Source organism: Tauraco erythrolophus, chromosome 7, assembly GCF_009769465.1.
Source record: "Tauraco erythrolophus isolate bTauEry1 chromosome 7, bTauEry1.pri, whole genome shotgun sequence".
Lineage (NCBI taxonomy): Eukaryota > Metazoa > Chordata > Aves > Musophagiformes > Musophagidae > Tauraco > Tauraco erythrolophus.
The window spans coordinates 12,140,302-12,163,090 of record NC_141471.1 but is presented as its reverse complement, the minus strand read 5'-3'; the positions used below and the strand labels follow the sequence as shown (position 1 = coordinate 12,163,090).

The window sequence follows — 22,789 nt, the reverse complement described above, 5'->3', positions numbered from 1 at the left end:
AGCGAGAAAAGTCACTTTGATATATTGAGGACCCAAAATGTAACACTGCATTGCCCTGAATAATAATTTTATTTTGCAAAGCCACATTTGAAGAGAGCACTTTGTTACAGATGGGAACACAGCTACTTTCATGGACCTAAATTAGGCTACAAAGAAATAGCTCCTTCAAAAATGAACGCGCTGATTGATAGTTCCACTCTTGCTCAGACAGATCTTTCTCTATCATCTACCTACAAGTAATCCCATAGATGTTCAGATATCAAAGGACCAAGTCAGTACATTAGCCATGTGTGTTGTTCAAGGGATGAACAATACACAGGGTAAAAGACCTTCCCCAAAATATTTGTCAGTTAAATCTATTGTTTATGCAAAATACTGAACTGGCAGCCCTCCAAGGCAGGTCTTTTTATCCACAAAACAGAAGCAGAATGAGTAACTGAACATTTCCCCAGTCATTTATGTTCTTTTACTGTGCTCTGAAGGACAAGAGCAGCAGTGCGAGGGTCTTGGTTTGGCCAGCTCAGCACAAGACCCCTCTTTATCTAGGACTTGTTCTGACTTAGTGGGACTCGTGCACATGCTCAGGGCTGCTTTCCAGAAACAAACAACTGACCAAACACTTTGCTGAACCTGGGCTAGACTTGAAAGCAAAGCTCCTTCTCTGCTTTTTCATCTCTCTTCTCTGAATGGATGCTGCTAAAACAGTGCTGTGTTGAAGTGGGAAGTGGTCAGCGTACAGATGGCAGTGCCATCACCCTCATCCATTTCCCCACCACCATCATGGTGGACACCAGCCTTGGCATTGCTCAAGAAGACCCAGCAAGCAGTCCTACCAACTATTGCCTTCTCAGTGTGAGCACCTTTTCTGATTTCTCTGTCCTTCCTACTGTAGGATGCTCTCTGGTTCTGGGACAGTCTCTTTTTATACCACCTTCTACCCATCAGGCACGGCTTGCTCTCATGCCCCATATTTTTTGTTCTGTTTCTTCTCCTTTTTTTTTTTTTTGTCTGGCCCCTCTGTCCAACTTGTTTTGTATCTACTTACACCTTGAAGTCAAAATCCATCATGGCTGATACAGAAGTTTCATTGCCCCGTACACGTGCCTGGATCTTCTTTTGGGATGGGAAAACAGGGTTGTCTCGAGGAACAACTCTTTTCTCTGGAAGACATGGACTGCAGCTCTGCCTCCATATAACACTGCAGGCTTCAGCAGATCATACTGCTTTTTTGCCTTGGTTCCCCAAGGTGTATAAAAATGGAGTTTTACCTCACAACAGCATTGTGAGAATTAATTAATGTTTATGAAATGCTTTTAATACATAGGGGATGACCTGATCATGTTTATACTGTAATTTCCAATAATGTAATTCCATTGACATCCGAATCCCTTTTTCCATTAGGATGAACATGTTCAGAATTAGGCAGAGAAATATCTCTAAAGAAAAGGCAGGTTCCTTTCAAAGAATTTAAATTAAATAATCATTATTACTTTATAATTTATGATCTGAACACAATCTCCTATTTTGGTAAATAAAGCTCGGACTATTTCTTGTGATGTGCGTATTGCTAAAATTCAAATATTGTTGAACATATGTTGTTTTTCTATTTAGCTGCTTTTTTCTCTCCTTCAACCAAATATACAATGTTTTTTTTAAGGAAATGTCAAGTGTTGAAAACAACACTGATATCTCTCAAGTTTCCATCTGGACAAAGATATCCCTCTCTAATTTTTTTACTCACCTTAGAAGCTGGTCAGAGGCATAGTACTGTTAGCTGAACTCAATTCTGTTTCTTAAGCTTGCATTATTAATTTTGCATTATGATAAGATATTTACTCAAGGAGGCAGCTAGTTCTTTCCTTTAAAAGTGATGTTATTTGCAGGAATGACCACACTTTTTTTCCTCCAAATGAAGTTATGCAAATCTGATCGACTAAAGTAAATGTTTCATAAAACCAATGACTGTTTAAATTGCGGGACTAAATTGTTTGTATATAAATATTACCTTTTATATTCCATTTGAGTTTTATGTGGATGAACACATTACTTTAATGACCTGCATTTACAGAGGGAGGCAGGGAGAGTCTGACTCTGAAATCCTCAGCAGCCAGATGGCTGCCTTTTCTTGCATGAGATTAAAAGATGTTTCTCATTCACAGCCCTGCTTTGGAGGCAAATTAATATAGCCAGTTAAATTGCTTGTGTTTTTGGAATAAAATTTAAAGAGAACTTTTTAAAGCAATTGGTGTCACAGGTTCCTAGAGCAGATTGCTCTCCAGGTACAGCATGCTGGTTTTAAACATTCGGTAATTAATGGAAAGTATTCCGTGTTAATTGACTGCTTCAGGAAAGGGAAATATAATGACTCCTTATTAATCATGAAAAGAGACATACAGCACGGAGGCACTGCAATAATTGCACTAACGGTTGAGAAATGTTAATTAATGAAAAGAACAATGATGTAAGAAATTAGCTACATAATGCTTGCTGCTGATGGAGATTGTGCTTTAAACACATTATTTAGCATGGCAGCCACTGGATATTGCCTTAAATAGCAGACATGTCTTTACCTTTTCCTTCAGTCAGCTACGGAGTTCCAAATGTTGCCAGTGTTTTGGTTTTTAATGAGCCAAAATACAGTCTCCAAAACTACATTTTCTGCAGCGTCTTCAGTTTGAACACCTGAACTCAGAACTATTCAAACATATTGACAGCGCTCAACTTATATAAAAATACTATCCAAGTGCAAGAGAACATGTTAGTGTTTGTGGTGGGGAACAACTTATTAGATGGGCTGAGCTAAATAGGTTTGCCAAGAAGATAGCTGTATCGTGACTTGTTTCCCCTTTTTAATTTTTCCACTTTTTAACCAATTACCTGTCTCTTGAAGAATTTAGAGCAAGCATCCTGTCATATTTGTTACTCTGAACACTTTAGAGCAGGTCAAACTATTGGTTACAAATAAATTGCCTAAAAGTGTAACTCTTTTTTTTTTCTCTTCAGGAACAGGATTTGATTTTTATGGATATCTTCATGTCTGCATGATCATTATGCAAGGAAATGCCAGCCTGTGAGGCTTTCAAAAAGTATTCACAATGATTTTGTGGGAATTTTTGGCCACCTAAGTCGCATGTTACCCTGGCTGTATGACTAGGGAATGGTACTAATGTATGACTAACAGTAAATAAGGTAGAATAACAAAAGTACTCATTTTAGCTCTAACATTGTAAGCGTAAAATTATAGATGCAGAAAAAATTAAAAATCTGCTAAAGACATGCTAAATGAACGTTCCTCAAACAAAAAATGCTTTTCTAAAGAATAGCTCTCAACAAGAGACCTCTCTTTGCAATAACACAGGACAGAAATTTATCCCTTAAGTCACAGTTTAAAATGATTGTAGAGGGAGAATCAGCCCACGGGTGTATAATAACCCAACAGTGCAGTGCTTCATGCGTCATAGGACAGGGACAGGAACGGTTTCATCCTCATCCCTCCAACCCATGTGCTGGCCTTTGCTGATTTTCCCAGGACAGCTCTCTTGTGGCCATTCCTCCACCCGTGTATTTTATTGCTCCTGAATTTCTTTTCCAGATGGAACATCCTTGGGCTCCAGGGTGCTCTGCTCAGCTCCTTCATTGAACCCATGTACTTGCACAGCGTCGTTGTGGGAAGCCTCTATCACACTGGTCACCTTTCCCGGGTAATGAGCCATAGAATAGAAGACATTGGTCAGCTGCCAGCTTCATACCGGCGCAATCAGCTGCTTCTCAGTGGTAAGCAAACACCTGCCTGCAAGACAAATGATCCCCTGTGCCATCACTAATTGTGCTGGTCACCAGCAGGAAAGTTTACTTGTTTGTAAGTAAACCATTAGCCTATGCCTTCTTTTTTTCCTGCAGAGTATGATTTTGTAGAATGAAGAAACTGATGCATTGAAATCCAGTTCCTTTTTCATATGCAGTGACCACAAAAAAAAGATCAGCAGTGGATATAAGCTGACTAAGAAAACTAGCACTGTACAAAGACTACTCAAAGTGGAAAAAAGTGTATGACTAAGTAAAAGGTTTCTAAAAACCACAGAGGAGGTTTTCAGTATATTTTAGGTTTAACTCTCTTCCCTGCTGCTCTCCCTCACCCAGTGAGCACACAAATGTGCAGAGCCAGGAGAACCAGCCCTCACATCTCTGGCCCCGTGCATGCGGCCCCGCCATCCATGCCTGTTACTGGGAGCCCCTGCTCCTTTGCCGCTTGCCAGTCATCGTGTTCAGAGCAGGTGACCATGAGAAAAGGGCTGTTTGTTCATGCAGTAGACCCTGCCTGCTCAGCAGACCTCGAGGAGGCATTGCTGCCATCTGATAAGATTGCTGCCTGTGGCGTGAGCATCTCCATGGTTTCCTGCTATCTTTTGGGATATTCTCACGGACACCACTTCTCCTTCCCAGCCCCTGTCCCTACTCCAGGCCTCTGGTCCTTTCTTCTCCATCCCCCTGACTCCCACTTCCTTAGCCCCCAGCCAGGCAGCAGCTGTCCAACCTCATCCTAGCAAAATCCTACAAAGTCTTGAATGCCCACAGGTCCTCATGAGGCATGTGAGTGCTAAGAGCCACCAGTTCTCCACAGGATTAGATCCTTATTTTACTCTTAGGCTCTGATAATTGTTCTTCAGGAGAATTGTCTGAGACACCAGTATGATGTCAGCGTTACAGAGTCGGAAGGTCAGGATGTGTTAGTGGAGTACACCATTGCCTTTCAAAGTCCTCTAGGTTCCTCAGTCAGGAGAATGCTGTTTATCCCTTATCTATTTCATGTTGTTGGGTTTTTTTTTGATATAACCTTGTGACAAAATTGGTTTGTCTGAGGCAGAAGTGATAGTTTAGCCATTGGGGAAATTCTCGGGTTCTGTGTGGTTTGATACATCTGGTAAGTGTAATGTGCATGTACGTGTTATGAGGTGAGTAGGTCAAAAGACTTATCCTTATCTGAACAGCTTACCTCCATTTTTTAACTCTTCAGTGCAGCTAGCCAAAAGTTGTGCAAGGCAAGTACACAGGAAACTCTGCTGCCCACTCCTCCTCCTGCCCATGCCCCATCTTGTCCCTCCTGCCCTGGTCCATCATGGACACGACTGAGCCCTGTCCTCCTTCCCACACCACATCATGGGAGGCAGGAAAGGACTCGCAGCTGGTAAGGAAAAATCTCCCAGTTTCCCAAACTTGGCTGTTATTTTGGCAACAATCCCCTGTTTGCCAGAAGCCTCTGCATCTCCCACTGAGGATATTGATCCCATCCTGTGCCAGTCCTAACTCATTGTAAGTCCACTCATACATCAAGATCAAAATCACTCCCACTTCCACTGTGCCTGCAGGATACACAGGGAAACCCACTTGAACTGTTGAAGGACTGAAAACACCGTAAGGGCTTTAATAAGAGATTTAACCACAGAACAGCTATAGCTTTGCTGGGTTGGCCTCGCAGAGTAAAAGTAATGGCTTATACTTGGCTCAAGTGTGTATTTATGTCCAAGAGTAATTGCCAGAGATTTCAAGGGAGTTAGAAATGTATCGGGGGATGCTTTGTGTCACTTTAAAATCTGCGTGTTTCATGGCTGGCTTCCTCCTTCCCTGAGACTTCTGTTTGGAAAAGCTTTCACTTTGCTTTCAGTTGTGTTTGTGAGTTTTCTTCAGCTCAGGAGAAGCAGTGGGAATGTCTCTCTCTGTCTACTTGGTTTTGTCTCTAAATCCATTATTTGTAATCTTCGCTCCCCTACAAATCCCAGGGAGCCAATACTGCTTAAAACTTACATTGCTGAGGCTTGTGCTGCATTTCTCTTACCTGGAAAACTGTGCTAACAGCATATCCAGTGATGAAGGAGATGGGTACCTAGCAAAAGCCGTACCAAATGCATTAGAGACCAAACCTCAGCAACCTCAGCCAGGCAACTGCACCTCCCACACTCCTCTCAGGGATCAGCCCAGCCAGGGATTTCAAATCTCAAGAGTCCTTCAATTATAAGGATGCAAATTATTTTGTCACTTGATCATAGCAGTACAAACATTTCAATGGAGAGGAGAGTCATGGTGTGTAATGAGATATCCTGAGGTAACTCTTTCTCCCCACAGAAAAATAATCAGTGAGGTTTTTCCACTCACACCAGTCCCAGACAAAGCGAAATCCACTTATTCACTGGGATTACTCTTGGGTGTATTTTTTAGAAGAAAGAAAAGCCCTGTGTCATTTTTGTTTCCTTTTCTCTTAAGGTTGAGGTCATTCTAAAGGGTATCCCAAAGAGGCAGGAGGATTTGCTAGGAGAATGAGGACAGATTTCAGTTCATATCCCACAGTGCTCAAGTTCATATTATTTGTACAAAGACATTTCTTTTCCTTCCAGTTTCTAGAGTCTCCTATTGTACTCTTTGCAGTGTTGGTTTTAAGCAGGATGTTTTACATAAAGGAGAGAAAGTAATCTAGATTATTTGGGTGCTACCTTTCAAATAAAATCAGAACAATTATTTGTCAAAAGAAAAACAGAAAAAAAGTGTTAAAAAAGGATCAAAAACAACAATCAGAGAATATATCTAGGCTCTATATTTCCATCTACCATGAGTATCATGGTGTTTTCTTTGAAGCCTCTTCTCTTGCATTCAGAAAATGATGTGAAAGTATCTTCTACTCACCTAACTACATGTACTTATATATAATAGCTGTGAAGAGACAGCATGAAAGCCAAACCAGCACGGAGGGTTCTCCAGGCCCTGGGCAAGCTCCTGGCTCTCACAGTAGTCCCCCAAGAGCAGAGGGAGGTCCCAGGCTAGGCAGAGGTGATCAGCCCCCATCTGATGGGCACCCACAGCCTGATCTGTCCTACATACAGCCTTTCCTTCTTTTTCTCTGGTTTTCACAGCATTTATATTTATGTGGTAGCCTGTGGCAACTTTGCATGGCAGGATGTCTGCTATCGCATTTTTTGGCACTCAGTCCTCTAAGCTTTTGGGTGCTATCTTGACAGAGAGTGGTGCATAGTGTCAAACAGCTGATTTTGATCTGTTTGCATCTTGTTCTGTATAGAGCCATTTGAATAGCACCGGACAGACATCTGATTTTTCAGCTCTCAGTTTGTATCCTGTTGCCTGGGTGAACTGGAGGTTTAGATGCAGACTGATCTGTTATCTCAGGGGCGAAAAGATTTGAGAGACGTATTAACGCGACATGAATGTGTTTACAAATCCTGGGCGAGGTTATGACTTAGCTGTAATTCTCTTCCACCCATGGTAGTGAGTTCAGTCCGTGACTGAGATGATTTCTGCAATTCCAGCTTTGCCACCGATACAAAGTGGTTTTGTTGTATAATTTCCACCCTTTGATGACCACCTTTCTCTGTGCGTGCTCAGTCCCATCTGGCTCTTGCAGCTCCCTCCCAGGGCAGAGGAGACAGGAGGAGAGACGGAGCATGTCCCTCACTGACATTGCTTCCTATGACGCTGAGAGGCCCCAGGGAGGAGCTGCCTACAGAGGCAGTGCCCGTGCCACGGCTGGCCCTGCACAGCCCTCCGCTTCTCCCATAGTCCCTTGCAGGGGCTTACCAAGCTCGGCATGTTTAACTCGGTGACGATGCTGCATTCCCACCGGCTTCCACTCCTCTCCTTCTGCCTGAGATTAGCAGATGCTCATGATGGGCATCTGTTCCAAAAATGAGATCCCTGAGCGAGAAGGGGCACTTTGGAAAGGAGGGGCTTTGATCTCTCTTCTTTAATCTCCTCCTTTCTGAACAGCCTGTATCAGCAGTTCTCCCTCTCTGCAAAAGTTCTTTGAAACTCTTCAGCAGAAAATGCAAAGGACCTTTTCCTGTTGCCCTCCACCCAGAAGCAATGAAAGCAGGTCTCATCAAGTCAGGCAAACCATGAGCTGTTGCTGGAGCTGCTGCAGCCAGGGACTCCAGCGGGAGCTGCCATTTGGAAACTGAGATCCAGCCCTGGCGCTGGCCTGTGCTGGGGTGGCTGTGCCAGGCAGCTCCTGCCCACCAGCACCGTCCTCACCTGCCTGCTCACCACCATGGCTTTTGTTGTCCAGGTTTGCAGGCTAGTGGCCCACACAGCAAATTAGTAGAGAGGGACTCAACTGCTGGATCCAGACACATCATTCAATGCCCACATTTTCCAAAATACTCAAACTGCTTCAGGTCACTCTGTTTTTTCCAGCCCTGGAAGCTCCCAGTGTTGATTCTTTGGTCCCAAAAGCACTAATGAGCAGGGCAAGGCAGAGCTTACTTGGTTGCATGTGTCCTGTGCTGGAAAATAAACCAACCACTTTCTTTATGCCTCTTATTTCCTTGCAAAGACTAACCCTTCCCTGATTTCAAGTGCAAGAAATGAGAAAGTGACAGGAGTCATGGAAAGGTTGAACTGCACTAAATGTTTAAGAGGAGACAGGAATTTACCTGATGAAAAATAACTCTCTCATGTACACACGCACAACTGACCTTGCAGCCCTGATCTGCATTCAGAGCCAAGGGAGATCTCACTCGTGCAGGCAGTGGACTCCAGTGTGTGATTCAGATGTCCAAAATTGGTCATGTGAATGACACAGGTCATGCGGTCACCCCAGGTGACCAAACCCATCATCATTGTAGCTGTCTAAAATTAAGTAAGATGCATTCCACTTAAAGATGCCCAAAATATTGCCGTTAGGACACTAACTAGCTGTCCATAGAATCACAGAATGTTAGGGATTGGAAGGGACCTCAAAGGATCATCTAGTCCAATCCCCCTGCCAGAGCAGGACCACCTAGATTAGATCACACAAGAATGCGTCTAGGTGGGTTTTGAACATCTCCAGAAAAGAAGACTCTACAACCTCTCTGGGCAGCCTGTTCCAGTGTTCTGTTACCCTGACTGGGAAGAAGTTCTTCCTCATGTTTAAGCGGAACCTCCTGTGTTCCAGCTTATATCCATTTCCCCTTGCCCTATCATTGGATGCCAGTGAGAAGAGCCTGGCTCCATCCTCATGATGGTCACCCTTTACATATTTATAAACATTAATGAGGTCCCCCTCAGTCTCCTCTTCTCCAAGCTAAAGAGACCCAGCTACCTCAGCCTTTCCTCATACGGGAGATGCCCCACACCCTTAATCATCTTTGTGGCCCTGCGCTGGACTCTCTCAAGCAGTTCCTTGTCCTTCTTGAACTGAGGGGCCCAGAACTGGACACAATATTCCACATGCGGCCTCACCAGGGCAGAGTAGAGGGGGAGGAGAACCTCTCTCAACCTACTAACCACACCCCTTCTAATACACCCCAGGATGCCATTGGCTTTCTTGGCCACAAGGGTACATTGCTGGCTCATGGTCATCCTGCTGTCCACCAGGACCCCCAGGTCCCTTTCCCCTGTGCTGTTCCCCAACAGTTCAGTCCCCAATTTGTACTGGTACATGGGGTTGTTCTTACCCAGATGCAAGACTCTACACTTGCTCTTGTTGTATTTCATTAAATTTCTCCCCGCCCAACTCTCCAGCCTATCCAAGTCTCTCTGAATGGTAGCACAGCCTTCAGGTGTATCAGCCACTCCTCCCAGTTTAATGTCATCAGCAAACTTGCTGACCATGCACTCTATTCCCTCATCCAAATCATCAATGAATATGTTGAACAATACAGGTCCCAGTACCGACCCTTGAGGGACTCCACTGGATACAGGCCTCCAACTGGACTCTGTCCCATTGACTACTACTCTCTGGCTTCTATCCTTCAGCCAGTTCACAATCCACCTCACTATCCGATCATCCAGACCACATTTCCTCAGTTTAGCTGTGAGGATGCTGTGGGAGACTGTGTCAAATGCTTTATTGAAGTCAAGAAGAGATTGACTCAAGAAGAGAACAATCTCTTGAAGAGATTGTTGCACCCATACCGGGTAAGAATCTTGCAGGCAGACACAAGGTGGGGAGCAAGAGTTTTCTGTGTAGGTTTGTGATGTCTACAAGGTCATTATTAACTTGGATCCAGTAATCTCTCTGTGATGGTGAAATGTATGTTTTGTGTTTTATTATCCCCTGTTTATACTCTCTGTGCTCCAGTCTCCCTGTCACAGCGAAGGCCCCGACGGTTAATAGCAGATAAGTATGCTGGACCGTGGAAAGCTCACCTGGAGGAACTCATGGCAAAAGCACTTTTCTGCTTAATTCCTTTTAAAAAACAGTTATCCCATTAAAGCCTTTCTGAAAGATTCCGCTCAGCAATCCTCACACTGCTGTCAATAGCACACACTACACTCTAATGGCTTTCCTTAGGCTAATGGAAGGTTTGCCTGCAAGGTGGAAAAAGATCTATAGGAATTGCTAAATTATGTCTTCCTGAGGTACTTGGCCTGGTAACATTTAACCGGTGGTGACAACAGCACGTGCAGCGCACAATGCCGGTGCGTTCGCTCAAGAATGTCTAGTGCCACAAGAACCCACTGCGTTAGCAGACTCTGGAGGTTTTGAGCACTGGATGTTACTGGTGTCCTTCTCTCCTGCCAGGGGTTAGCCATGCTGAAACTCGGCAGCCTGGAAAATCTCCTAGCTTCAGTGTGAACTGGATTGTGGGGAACGCCGACCTGGAGGTTATCAACGCCATGACAGGGAAGAGGACCTGCGGGAGCCCCTCACGGCTCTGCAAGCACATGTTCTTCACTCGGTGGGCAAAGCTTCATGGCAAGGTAGGTCTGACACAATGACAGGACACTGCCACCAGCCTTAGGTGGGCTAGTCTTTACTCCAGTGTCAACCCTGTTTTAGCAATCTCATGATGAATCTGCAGCCTCTGTAGGTGTCCTGCGTCCCTCCTGGTGGGGCCTGGGAGAGGATCATGAGCTGAGAACCTACAGGGTTGCTATGGGAGCTGAGAGTCCAGAGAAAGCCAAGGGCAAAACCCAGGTGGGTTTGGAGGGGAGACAGGTGTTCTGGCTCTCCTTGGTGACAGAGCCATGCTCAGCTGAGCAGTCAAAAGCCAAGAGAGTGTTAAGCATCCATACAAGCACAACCAGGTGATTTTGTATGCATCTCACCCCAAGTATCCCTTTGAATCTAAGAGATGTATTCAACTCACTAAGCCTTAGAGGCCTGAGGGAAGTATTTTCCCTCACCTTGGAGGATTCTATCTCACTTCATTGTTTCACAGGGGTTTAGACTCCCAACCTAAACAGCTCCAAATCTTACCCAAGTTAACCGACTAAAGCTGGTGCTATGGATTGCCCATTCCTCTCCTCTTCCCCACTCTCCCAGATGTACTGATAAATCCAAACAATGATACAGCTGCTCCTCTCAAGCTGGGTGGCCAGGTGCCGAGGGCTCTCTGATTTCATTACACTCAGCAGCAGTACAATTTAACAGCATTAAAACTACAGGGTGTACTTAATTAAAATGGCCACCACCCCTTGACAGCCCTGCTTTCTCTAGGGAAGATAGCGGTGAACTCCACGTATTTGAAATGGCACTGAAGTCAACCTGCCCACACACTTCAGTTAGTTACTTCCCACAGACAGGAGACAGTGTGAGGACAGATGGATGGCCAAAAATGACAGGGTGAAGCCTGGGGTGTAGGACATATAGGAAGAAGCTTGATGCTGAATAAGGAAATTTTCCTCTTGTTGTTCCTGGTTCTGAAGTCACCATTTCTCCTCTTGCCTGACCCTTCAAGGAAGTGCTGAGGGAGAGAAGGACACAGATACCAAGGTGGTGAGCCTGACCCCACCACTTCCAGGAGGAGAAGCAGGGAAAATGTAAAGTGTCTCTTCAGCTCACCTACTTTCACTGCTAGAATATTAATTTGCTATAAGGAGGCTTGTCAAGAATTTTCCTGCAGTCCACATAGAGTGAGAGAAGATGAGGACAAGAAAAAATTATTTTATTAAATGCCAAAACCTTTTTCCTGTTGGGAAACGAGTGGAAAATAACAAGGCAGAGTGATGGCAGGGGAGTTTGGAGCCACTTCCACTAACAAAGTCATTCAGGAAGGTAAACAGACAGGCAGAGTGCGGAGGTATGAGGACAAGCCCAAAGGAGTGGTTCTGCTCTGCAGGAGACTTCAGGCGGTGGCATGACCTGTCCTAGCAGGGACCCTGAGTCTGGAGGGTCACAGAAGAGACCAACCAGGGCTTCGTGCCCAGGGCTCAGTCACAGTTTGGTGGCACAGATCCCAGACTATTTCTTGCACAGCAGGTGGCATGGGAAGTAGGGGGGCAAGAAGCATTCCTGCTGCTCTCAGAGTGGAGGGATCTTCATGGGAACAAAACCTCGGGCAAGTTAAGCCCCAGGGCAGGCTATGGCTGGGACTATGGCCGGGAGAGCTGGACTGCACCTGACTCGCACCATGATGGAGTTGGGGTAAGCAGGATCAGGCTTGTGGCTGAGCAAAGCACTTTGCTTTTGACAAAACGAAGCATTTGATAATGTCATCGACATCCACCTCTGGGGAATGAAGGGGCAGCTGGAGGGGGGCCACCACCAGCCAGGCCAGCTTGTGGCCCATTGACACTTGGGCTGGCAGCATCACCCACCCTTGCCAGGCCAGTGCACCCAGCCAGGGCAGCCCCACGGTGAGCTGGCACCGCACAGGCTGGAGCAGCTCCTTTCAGGCTGGGCATTCACCTTTTCCTTTCATCTGTCTTTCAGCATCTCTCTTTTTTTAGAGAGAAGGAAAAAGAGTGTGCTTTGCTCACCAGGCTGTGCTTTGAGGGTGCACTTTCCTGCAGGGTGCTACTTCCCTGGCTTGCAAGAGTTGGGCTTTCACCCGTCTGCTTGCTCTAAGGCATTTTCCAGACCGGTTTCTTTCATGTGATATCAGAGCTGTGCTGCTGGTTCAGCACTGTCAAGACATGGGCAGGTCAGAGGAGGTCATTTATTTAATCTTTCTGCAAAGCAAAGGGTGCTCACTCCCACGTGTGTGCTCCAGGTGATGAGGAACAGTGGACATACGGCGTTGTCTCCCAAGGCAGCTCCCAGCGGGCGGCTCTGGTGTCCCGGCTCAGCACTCGCTTTTCCCACACCAGCACAAATCTTGATGCCTGATATCTGCCCTGTCCTGGGCGGGTTTCACAGCATTTCCAACAATAACAGATTAAAGAGGGAAAAGGGGAGAGTGTGGGAGAGGACCCTCCTTCATGTGTCTCTTGGCATTACTTGGAAGCACTGAGCTGCTCCATTTCTCAGGCTAAACTGAGCACATTCATTAAAGATTCACAGAAAGGATTTTTCCCTTTTTCATGCCTAAAAATCATCTTAACTGAGAAGCAGGGTTTTGCCTTTGTAAAACGCACTAAGATTTGCTACTGCCTGTGCCCACTGCAGGCAAAGCTGTTTATCCCATTCCTCTTCACAATGGCTCAAAACAGTATCACAGGCATGTATTGCTTCCTTGTTTTTTATTTTCTTAAATCAAAAGCAAACACACAAAGCACTGTGATTGTTTGTTGCTTATAGAATCATAGAATCGTTTAGGTTAGAAAAGACCTTTCAGATCATCAAATCCAACCATTAACCTAACACTGCCAAGTCCACCACTAAACCATGTCCCTAAGTGTTGCTCACCAGCCTGGACTGCGGCACCAAGGACACTGTTGCATCTTCCACAGCCAGGAGGAAATGGCCTGCCTCTTGTAGGCAGGATCGGTACCTTGAGTTGATTAATTAATTAGTAGTTCATTATATTCAACTCAATCCAGCTGGCTAATAATGACTGGATGCCATAATTACCCCTTTTTGTTTTACAATTCTTGTTTTCATGAAGGCTTTAAGGTGAGCAGAGACCCAGCCCATTCATCCAACTCCAGCACACTTCCCTCCCGCGAATACCACATCAGGGCTTGCAGCTTTACCTTCTTCACCAAAGGACTTTCACTCCGGCTCTTTTGGCTCGGGCTCTCGGCTCAGGCTCTCAGCTCCAGCGAGGGAGTCGGGGCTTCTCAGGGTCTCAGATGTATCACATCAGGGTCACCAGTTGTTGCTCACCAGCCTGGGCTGCGGCACCAAGGATGCTGTTGCATCTTCCACAGCCAGGAGGAAATAGCCTGCCTCTTGTAGGCAGGATCGGTACCTTGAGTTGATTAATTAATTAGTAGTTCATTATATTCAACTCAATCCAGCTGGCTAATAATGACTGGATGCCATACCTAAATGCCACATCTACATGTCTTTTAAATACCTCCAGGGATGGTGACTCAACCACTGCCCTGGGCAGCCTGTTCCAATGCTTTACAATCCTTTCAAGTCAAGAAATTTTCCCTAATATCCAATCTAAGCCTCCTCTGGCACAGCTTGAGGCCATTTTCTCTTGTCCTATCACTTGTTACTTGGGAGAAGAGATCAACACCCACCTCACTGCAACCTCCTTTCAGGTCGTTGTAGAGAGCAATAAGGTCTCCCCTCAGCCTCCTTTTCTCCAGGCTAAACAACTCCAGTTCCGTCTCAGCTGCTCCTCATAAAACTTGTGCTTCAGACTCTTCACAAGCTTTGTTGCCCTTTGGATACACTGCAGCACCTCAATGTCTTTCTTGTAGTAAGGGGCCTAAAACTGAACACAGTATTTGAGTTGTGACCTCACCAGTGCCGAGTACAGGAGGATGATCACTTCCCTAGTCCTGCTGGCCACACTATTTCTGATACAAGCCAGGATGCTCTTGGCCTCTTTGGCCACCTGGGCACACTGCTGGCTCATATTCAGCCAGCTATCGACCAACACTGCCAGGTCCTTTTCTGTCGGGCAGCTTTCCAGCCACTTTTCCCCAAGCCTGTAGCATTGCATGGGGTTGTGGTGACCCAAATGCAGGACCTGACACTTGGCCTCATTGAACCTCATGCAATTGGCCTTGGCCCATCCATCCAGCATGTCCAGATCCTTCTGTAGACCCTTCCTACCCTCAAGCAGATCAACACTCCCGCCCAACTTGGTGTCATCTGCAAACTTACTGAGGGTGCACTAGATCCCCTCGTCCAGATCATTGATAGAGATATTTATACTGAACCCTTGGGAACACCACTCGTGACCGGCTGCCAACTGGATTTAAGTCCCTTCACCACAGCTCCATGGGCCTGGCCATCTAGACAGTTTTTTACCTATCAGAGAGTATGCCCATCCAAGCCATGAGCAGCCAGTTTCTCCAGGACAATGCTGTGGGAAATGGTGTCAAAGGCTGTACTAATGTCCAAGTAGACAACATCCACAGCCTTTCCCTCATCCACTAAATGGGTCACCTTGTCATCGAAGGAGATCAGGTTAGTCAAGCAGGACCTGCCTTTCCTAAACCCATGCTGACTGAGCCTGATCACCTGGTTGTCTTGTACATGCCTCGTGATGGCACTCAAGATGATCTGCTCCATAATCTTCCCCAGCACCAAGGTCAGGCTGACAGGATTATGAAATGTAGACACGAAGATTATACAGCTACTGAAGCCTCCTGTTTCTTTTGGCTCATTGGTTGATTTTTTTTCCCCCTTCCCTGATTTTTGTTCTGCAGCTGAGCACACGAATACCAAGCCATGGAGACATGCCATCAGTGTACAGCGAGGCAAAGCTGGTGGCTCAGACGTACCAGTCTGTCAAGCAGCAGCTGTTTAAAGCATTTCAGAAAGCCGGTCTGGGCACCTGGGTGAAGAAACCCCCAGAGCAAGATCAGTTCCTACTAACTGTATAAATCACTTGACACCTTTGCTACATGACTGGATCAAATCAGCTGGAGAGAAGGCTAGGCAGAACGCGCGAGCCAAGAGGGTTGAAGCAGTTTGAGATTTAATAGCAACCTCCATGGGAATATTTGCTTTTAATTCTGTATTGGAAATACGTAAATAGAAATGTGTCTGATGCACTGAACTTGACTTTAGAAAACTGCTTTTTAATGAGCCCTTCCCATGAATGTAGCTGCCCAAATTATAATGCCACCCCCACAAAGATTCTGCTTTTCTTTGTTTATTGCTGTTGGTTATTACTGATTTGAGGCGTTAGCAGGCCACCTGCCTGATCCGAAATAGAGTTTGTTTTCCCTCACACAATCAGTGCAAGAGTCATCACTGAATAATGGAGAATAGTGAGCAGAGATGGAAGTACCCCAGGCACACGGCATGACAGCAGGTCTCAGAGCATCCATAATCATGCACAAAAAAGGTGTCTAACCTCTATGCAAAAATCATCCTGTTAGCTGCCTAAATTTGTGAGAAAGAATTTGGACCTCAAAGATAAGCAGCATTTTTAAACTACGTTTTCCACTGCTGGCTCTGACACCTTGAACAGACCACTTCCCATCGAATCTTCAAATCTGGCCACAAGTTTTGCACACTGAAAATGTTAATTATCTGGGCCCAGTTCATCACACATGCCTGCCCCTTAGACATCAGCCGGGATGCAGATGCTTCTCAAGAGGGAGATTCAACCCCGCACTGCCTGTGGAGGTGCACGGCTCTGCAGGGGCTTCCAGGGAAGTCGTGTGACAATGCTCCTACCTCTGGAGCTTCAAGTGACTGCCTAAAATCAGGCAGGCTGGAGACAGGACCCAGAGCCTCAGACTTCCAAGCTTCTCATGATCCAAAGCTCTAAATTAAGTGGTTGTGAGCTCAGGATGCTCCATACATCTGAAAAATCGCTGGTTTCAGTAGCCACAACTAAGATATCCCAAACGAGAGAGCACAATTGATACTTGGCTCTTTCCTGCCTCAGTTTCTCCACCTGTCAAACAAGGATAATAATACTTAACCTGCTTCACATCTAAGGTACTTGGCAGGATCAGAGGGCTCTGGTTATATGCAACGGTGTAAGCCAGATTCTGTGACTCTTGCAGTGAGTTTTACCTTTCTGCGTAGTCCAATTGATATAAGTGCAGCAGATGCAACTTCGGGCTTGGGTAAGGTCTTACTCAACATAAGAGCTTTCAGATTCTAGCTCTATGCAAATGCCAAGTATTAGTAGTATTAATGTTCATCTGCAGCCTGAAAAGCAGGTGGAGTTTTTCAGTTAGGAGACGAGTAGCACCCAATAGCTAAATGTTTTCTTCTTAACTGTGGCTGAGTCTGATATAATCTCATTTATGAAACATCCCAAGCTTCATCAGAATGCAGAAGATACAGTCATGGGAGAACTGAGCTTCAATAGTCCCACTGCAGAACCAGCCTTCAAATGCCCTGTACATTTCTTTCAGTTTTTGTTTTTTTAAATGACAGGATTTGCGGGTATATAACTACTGTTTTCTTTTTATTCCCGTGATTCTCTTTAAATCTGTATATAACATGCTGCTACTGATTTGTGATAATTGTCTTGGTATTTTCTCAGAACTGTCAAGCTGAGTTACTTTTCAAACAACGCAAGGCTCATATTTTTCCATGTAATTTCCTTTACACGGGAAACTGTTCCTATCAATAAAGATAGATGCTCTTTGTATAGGGTTTATCATGTTTGGAGAGCCATATACAGTAAATACATTGTTTATTGATGCCCACAATAGAATAGCTACAGTATTTTGATGAGATTTTATTTTTAGATTATAAACTACAAGATGTATCTATAGTGTCTTGTATAAAACAATTGTGATAAACTAGAATTTTTAAATTAGATAAAACAAAGCTCTCCCCTTCCAGAAACCTTTTCAGCAAAATAATACATTCCATATTAACTACCAAAAATATTTTTAAAAATATCCTTAGAGTAGAAATAGTTAAAAAAAAAAATTTAAAAAAAAAAAAAAGGAGAAACCTGAGACGTTTCAATCATGGAAAGATTTTGTGGTAACCACTTTGTCAATACTTTGACCACTTTGTCAGCTTTTGTCAGCTTTTCTGATTAACATTCAGAATATGTTTGGCACCTTCTGGAGCTTCCCAGTATCTCCACATGGTCCCGTCCTCTGACACAGCTGTCACTGGTGCAGACCTCCAGTGTGATCTGGGCAGCAAAGGTGCCCAGAGGGGCAGCAGGTGGGCAGGGGGTCAGGCCCATGACTGGAAGTGTGGGAGAAGCTGTGGGTGACACTGGAGGTGGTGGTCCCAGGGGCTCCAGCTGCTCCCACCGATGGAGAGAATCCACAGGGCAACCAGAGAGGAGGACCAAGTTTCTCATGCGGAGATCCACAGGGCAGGAGGAAGCAATGTCTTCTACTTTTCCTGTCCAAGTTAGTCCTTATCTAGCACACAAGAGACCTCAGTGGCTCCTCCTTACATCTGCCTGCCCTTGTCCATCCTCCTCCAGCCCTGGAATGACATCAGCTCAACTAATGCACATAGGTCCACAGGCCGGTGTTGCAGCTACTGTGACAACAAAACACCAGGTCTGGTTTATTTTAAGGACAAAAGGAAAAGTGTGGTGGGATTGAATTATCCTTTGTTGCAAGAAATACATAAATGCAATCATGGATTCAGCTGCCAGAATGAATCTAGTAGTGGGGACCAAATGGAGTCCCCACTGCAGGTGGGCATCAGCTGAGCTCGTTGAAGGCAATGGAGTTGCACCTGCTTGCACTAGGGTTGAATATGACTTTAAGTGTCTACTTCTTCTCAATATGTGCAGCGATAGAGTGTGATGGGACTACATCCCAGAAGCACATGACCTATACACAACATTTCCTGAAGCAAAGGAAAAATTGCTCAGTAGTAATTCTTTAGTGAAGATTCTGTACATAACACGCATGAGTGAATGGCAATACTGTAGTAATGGATGTACATTTGTAATATTTGTAAAAAAAGAAGAAAAAAGACAACAAAAGACAATAAATCTGAATTTACATATGTGAATTTGCTGCTAAGTTCTGTAAATTGCACTTCAGTGATACCTGATAAGTGAATGTTTCTGTTAAGTGAATAAAATGCCAAGTAAAATTGTTCTTTCACTGTTTGTTGACCATTTTTCACTGTGGCTTAGCAATCAATTTGAATGTGCTCCAAAATGCTAGTATGTATTTTTACACACACCTACTGTAGACCTACAGACAACACGTTCTTATTCAGTTTGGATTTGATGCATTGTAGGAATCACACACTTGTGCTGAGAGATGGGTATGCCCTCTCATGTAGAAGAAGCCATACAGGAACACAATTTTATTCTGGAAGAAGAGCGAACTGGAAATCTCTAATTTGAGATCTAATTTCCATCTCTAATTTGATTCTTTCAGGTTACTCTCAAAGATCTTTCTTAATTAAATACATTTTTGCAAACTCACACTACATAGGACTCACTGCACAAAGCTGCTTAAGAAAATTAAAGCAATGCATAAAAGGTTGGTACATCTCTGCAGATTTCTTCTTCATTGGTGCGGTGGGCTTGGTTTATTCTCACTTTACACTATCAGTATTCAGCTACAGCAGACTAAATTCACACTGAGCCCAAATGACACTGTCCACACAAAGTTTTAACATTCATTATTTTATGAGTATCACCTGGTGCCTTGAGATGATTTCCCTCGACCAGTCCTCGTAGAGATCACTGGTGTTACCAAACCCTCCAAAGCCATTCAGAAGCACCCACTGTCAAAGCAGAAATATACTAACAGTGAAAATTGTCTAGAAAGAGATTTCCCTGTCCCTCTCCTTGTGAAGATTTGATGCTGAGATGAAATTGAGCCAGACAGCTCACGGGGAGCCCCACCAGCTCGCTGGCCCTGCAGCACTTTGCTTGCTCATGTTGAAGAGGTCAGTGCTGGACCCACGTGGACCATCCCATGGGTTTCATTCCTCAGCATTGCAGGGCAGGGGCTATGAATAGCTTTATTTTCAAGCTAAGACTTTGCTGCAGTTGCATGTCCTTAGCTTGGATCTATGTCATTTGGTATTTGGGTGGGATAAGGAGAAGAGGGGAGAAGAAAGCATTTGCACTGTGAAGTTGTCTGTGTGGAAAAAAGTCACTGTGAGCTAACCCGATTTCACCACCCACGGCAGATTTTTGCCTTGAGTAATAAAAGTAACAGATTCTCAGTATTTGTAAATCTCAAAATGTGTTTGCACACAAAAATTTTACTGCTTTAACTGGATATGGGTAAAGCAAACCCCATAGTCTCACCCTCACCACAGCCTTGGACACAGCAGTTACTTCCCTACTAGCAAAAATGATCACAGCAGCATGACAATGTCCCAAACAAAAAAGAAGAAAAGTTACACCAGTAGAAAGGCGGTTTGTGCTGCTATCCACCCTCCAGGTGATGAGCTTCTCATTATTTTGGTGTTAAAAAATGTGAACACCCAAATTCTTGACTTGGTGGAAGCCGTGCGTAGCATCGGCTGTCCTCACAGAGGGGCTCTAGAGGGGATGGACCGAGGCCAGCCCTTGTGCAGATGCAGGGAACAAGGACAGCTTCAGCCATGAATGGCAGAGGGTGGAGGTGAGGAGGTCCCTATGGGGGCTGCCCCGCAGCCTGGCAGCCCCTCGGCCCGCTCCTGGGTACTTTGGCCATGGCTGAGTTCACAGCAGCAGGCTCCAGTCTGTTTTCTCCTCCAAAAGTAGCTGCTGCTGCCCGACCACAGCAGACACTGTGACATGATTTGGCTACCGAAAACAACTACAAAGCAGTCAATAGGGTAAATTGGATGGATGGATTCTGTGTTTAATCTCATTAAGTTTAAAGGCTAAATACCAGAACTGCATTTAAAACTTCACAGGCATACACCCCAGCATCATCAGACACAGTTATTTCTTTTCCAACTGTATATTGGAAAAACAACAACATAAAACATGAACAAGCTGATATATCGACTAATAGAGGGCTTCAGAGAAGTGCCTGTTTCTCAAATAAAATAAATAAGTCCTTCTGCTGCAGTTAAACCTTGAGAGCCATGCTTGCGTGTTGAAGAATGAAATAGCAATTTAAGAGCTTTTTAAGCCTTTTGATTCATTACCGTTGTGCCTACTTTCCAGCCCTGAGACCTGATTACTTTGGCTGGTTTCAGCTTGATCATGAGGATACGCCAGTTTAGCCGGAAATCTGGGTGAAGTCAGAGAAAATTAGAGACTTCTTAAAGGGTAGTGACAGATGTTTGGATGCAAAAAAAAAACCAACCACAAACCCAAACCAACACAAAGACATACAAGCACATGCACACATACAGACACGTGTGGTTTCTTAGTACAAGGCCTCCTGAATAAATAATGTGGCCTTGGAGAAAGTGGATTAATAATGATTGCCTTTTCAGCAATGAAATTGTTCTGCTCAAATGCTTCGTTCAGTCTGGCTTTCCTGGTAATTAAATCCTCTATTAGAGAAGTTTATGTTCTATTTTATCAACTTCCTTTGCAATACAGAATTACTTCCACTAGACCATTAAAGTCTTGTTCTGCTGTGGAGAGGAAAAGGTCCCATTCATTCTCCTCTGGCCCTGAACAGATGCCTTCACAGCCTGTACTACCATGAAACGATCCCAGCCAAGAGGAGACAGCTCCTTCCTTTACATCCAACGTTACCAAAACAACCTCCCTCAAAGGAAAATACAGATATGAAGAATGGTACATACTGTTGGGTCTGCACAGTTCCTCTGATAGCCTAACTGGTGTCTACCTCTCCTACTCTTGCCACCCCAAAGTCACACCCCGGCGTTGGCACAGTCCGTATTTGACATACCACAAAGGAGGTGGTTTAGCTGCAGTACCCTTTCCTCCCAGCACCACCAGCCTACCTACGCCCAGCCCTGCCTTCCACAGCACACTCTTTGCTACATACTGCTTTTATTTCGTTTGATTTTAACAAGTAAATTGAGTCGTTTACTCACTTAAGTGTGTTAACTCTTAAATCTATAATAAGACACATTTTTACTGCGGATTCTAAAGTAAATTGTTTTTTCTAAAGCAAATTGCTCGTTCACATCCTGGTCTCAGGATAAGGAGGTAAAAGGAGGCATTTTCAGAAGTAATAGCAGGTGCCAACATCACCTTGACACCACAGGCTGCTAAAATCCTGACCATCACACAGAGAGTGGGACTTGGGCTCCTACATCTCAGGTTTCTGTTGGAGATGAGGTGATATTTGAAAGGGGCTTGTTAACCTACCTGTCATTGTCATCACCTAAACCCTACATTGTTGGCTAACAAACCCCTTCTCAGCCTCGGCATTAAACGTCTTCTAGAGCCTAAACGTCTTCTGGACATGTGTTCTCTTGGCTGGCTGGTGTGTGGCCTGGTGCTAATCCCCACCATGCTTTGACCTGTCCAGATTCATGAACTACACCTACACATCCTACTTGCGGTCATCTCAAAGCCTCTATAAGACCACATCCCAGAAAAATGAGAGGGTCCGCTTTCGTTGGGTGACAGAACTGATAAGCCCCTCAGGCTGCTATCTAAAGGGAAAGGCAAGTATCCTAATCACCAGAAAGTCAAGCACTTGAGAAGAAAGTTATGGAGAGGATGTGTCTCATGTTTATATAATTTTGCAATATACAGAAGAGGCTAAATTATTTGTTATTATAATTTAAAAACCTTTTGGCATGAGAGAGAAAAAAAAAGACTTCATAACATAACTGGATTTGAGATACTGGAAAAGGAGCAGACCTGAGTTCTTGTCTGGGTTTTACCCTCTGAAGTCAGGAAGAGATGAACAGGTGAAGAATCCTCTTTGGGGGAGCTCCTGCCCTCCAGGCAACAAGTTCACAACACACTGAAAACCTTCTTTGTTCAAGGACCATCTTCACCTTAACCACTTCATCCACCCGGAAGACAGGTGTTTAGTTTGAATTAATTTTCTAAGCTTCCTGGATAGAGAAAAGTGGCTCCATGAGGTGATTCATGACACTAAGAGATGTGGAGAACTTGCCCTCTCAAGGGTCTGGCCTCTCCCCACTGATGGGAGAGGGAATCTGGAC

General features: G+C 44.8%; 1 protein-coding gene across 1 annotated transcript in view; it reads left to right on the top strand.

Moving 5' to 3' along the window:
* Nucleotides 1-15,660, top strand: part of ADARB2 (adenosine deaminase RNA specific B2 (inactive)) — a 119,398-nt gene extending 103,738 nt beyond the window's left edge. Inside the window, 3 exon segments of the mRNA XM_086614785.1 lie at nucleotides 3,593-3,774; nucleotides 10,511-10,689; nucleotides 15,484-15,660. Of these exon segments, the coding sequence (XP_086470911.1) occupies nucleotides 3,593-3,774; nucleotides 10,511-10,689; nucleotides 15,484-15,660 (538 nt within the window).
* Nucleotides 15,661-22,789: the final 7,129 nt, after the last annotated feature.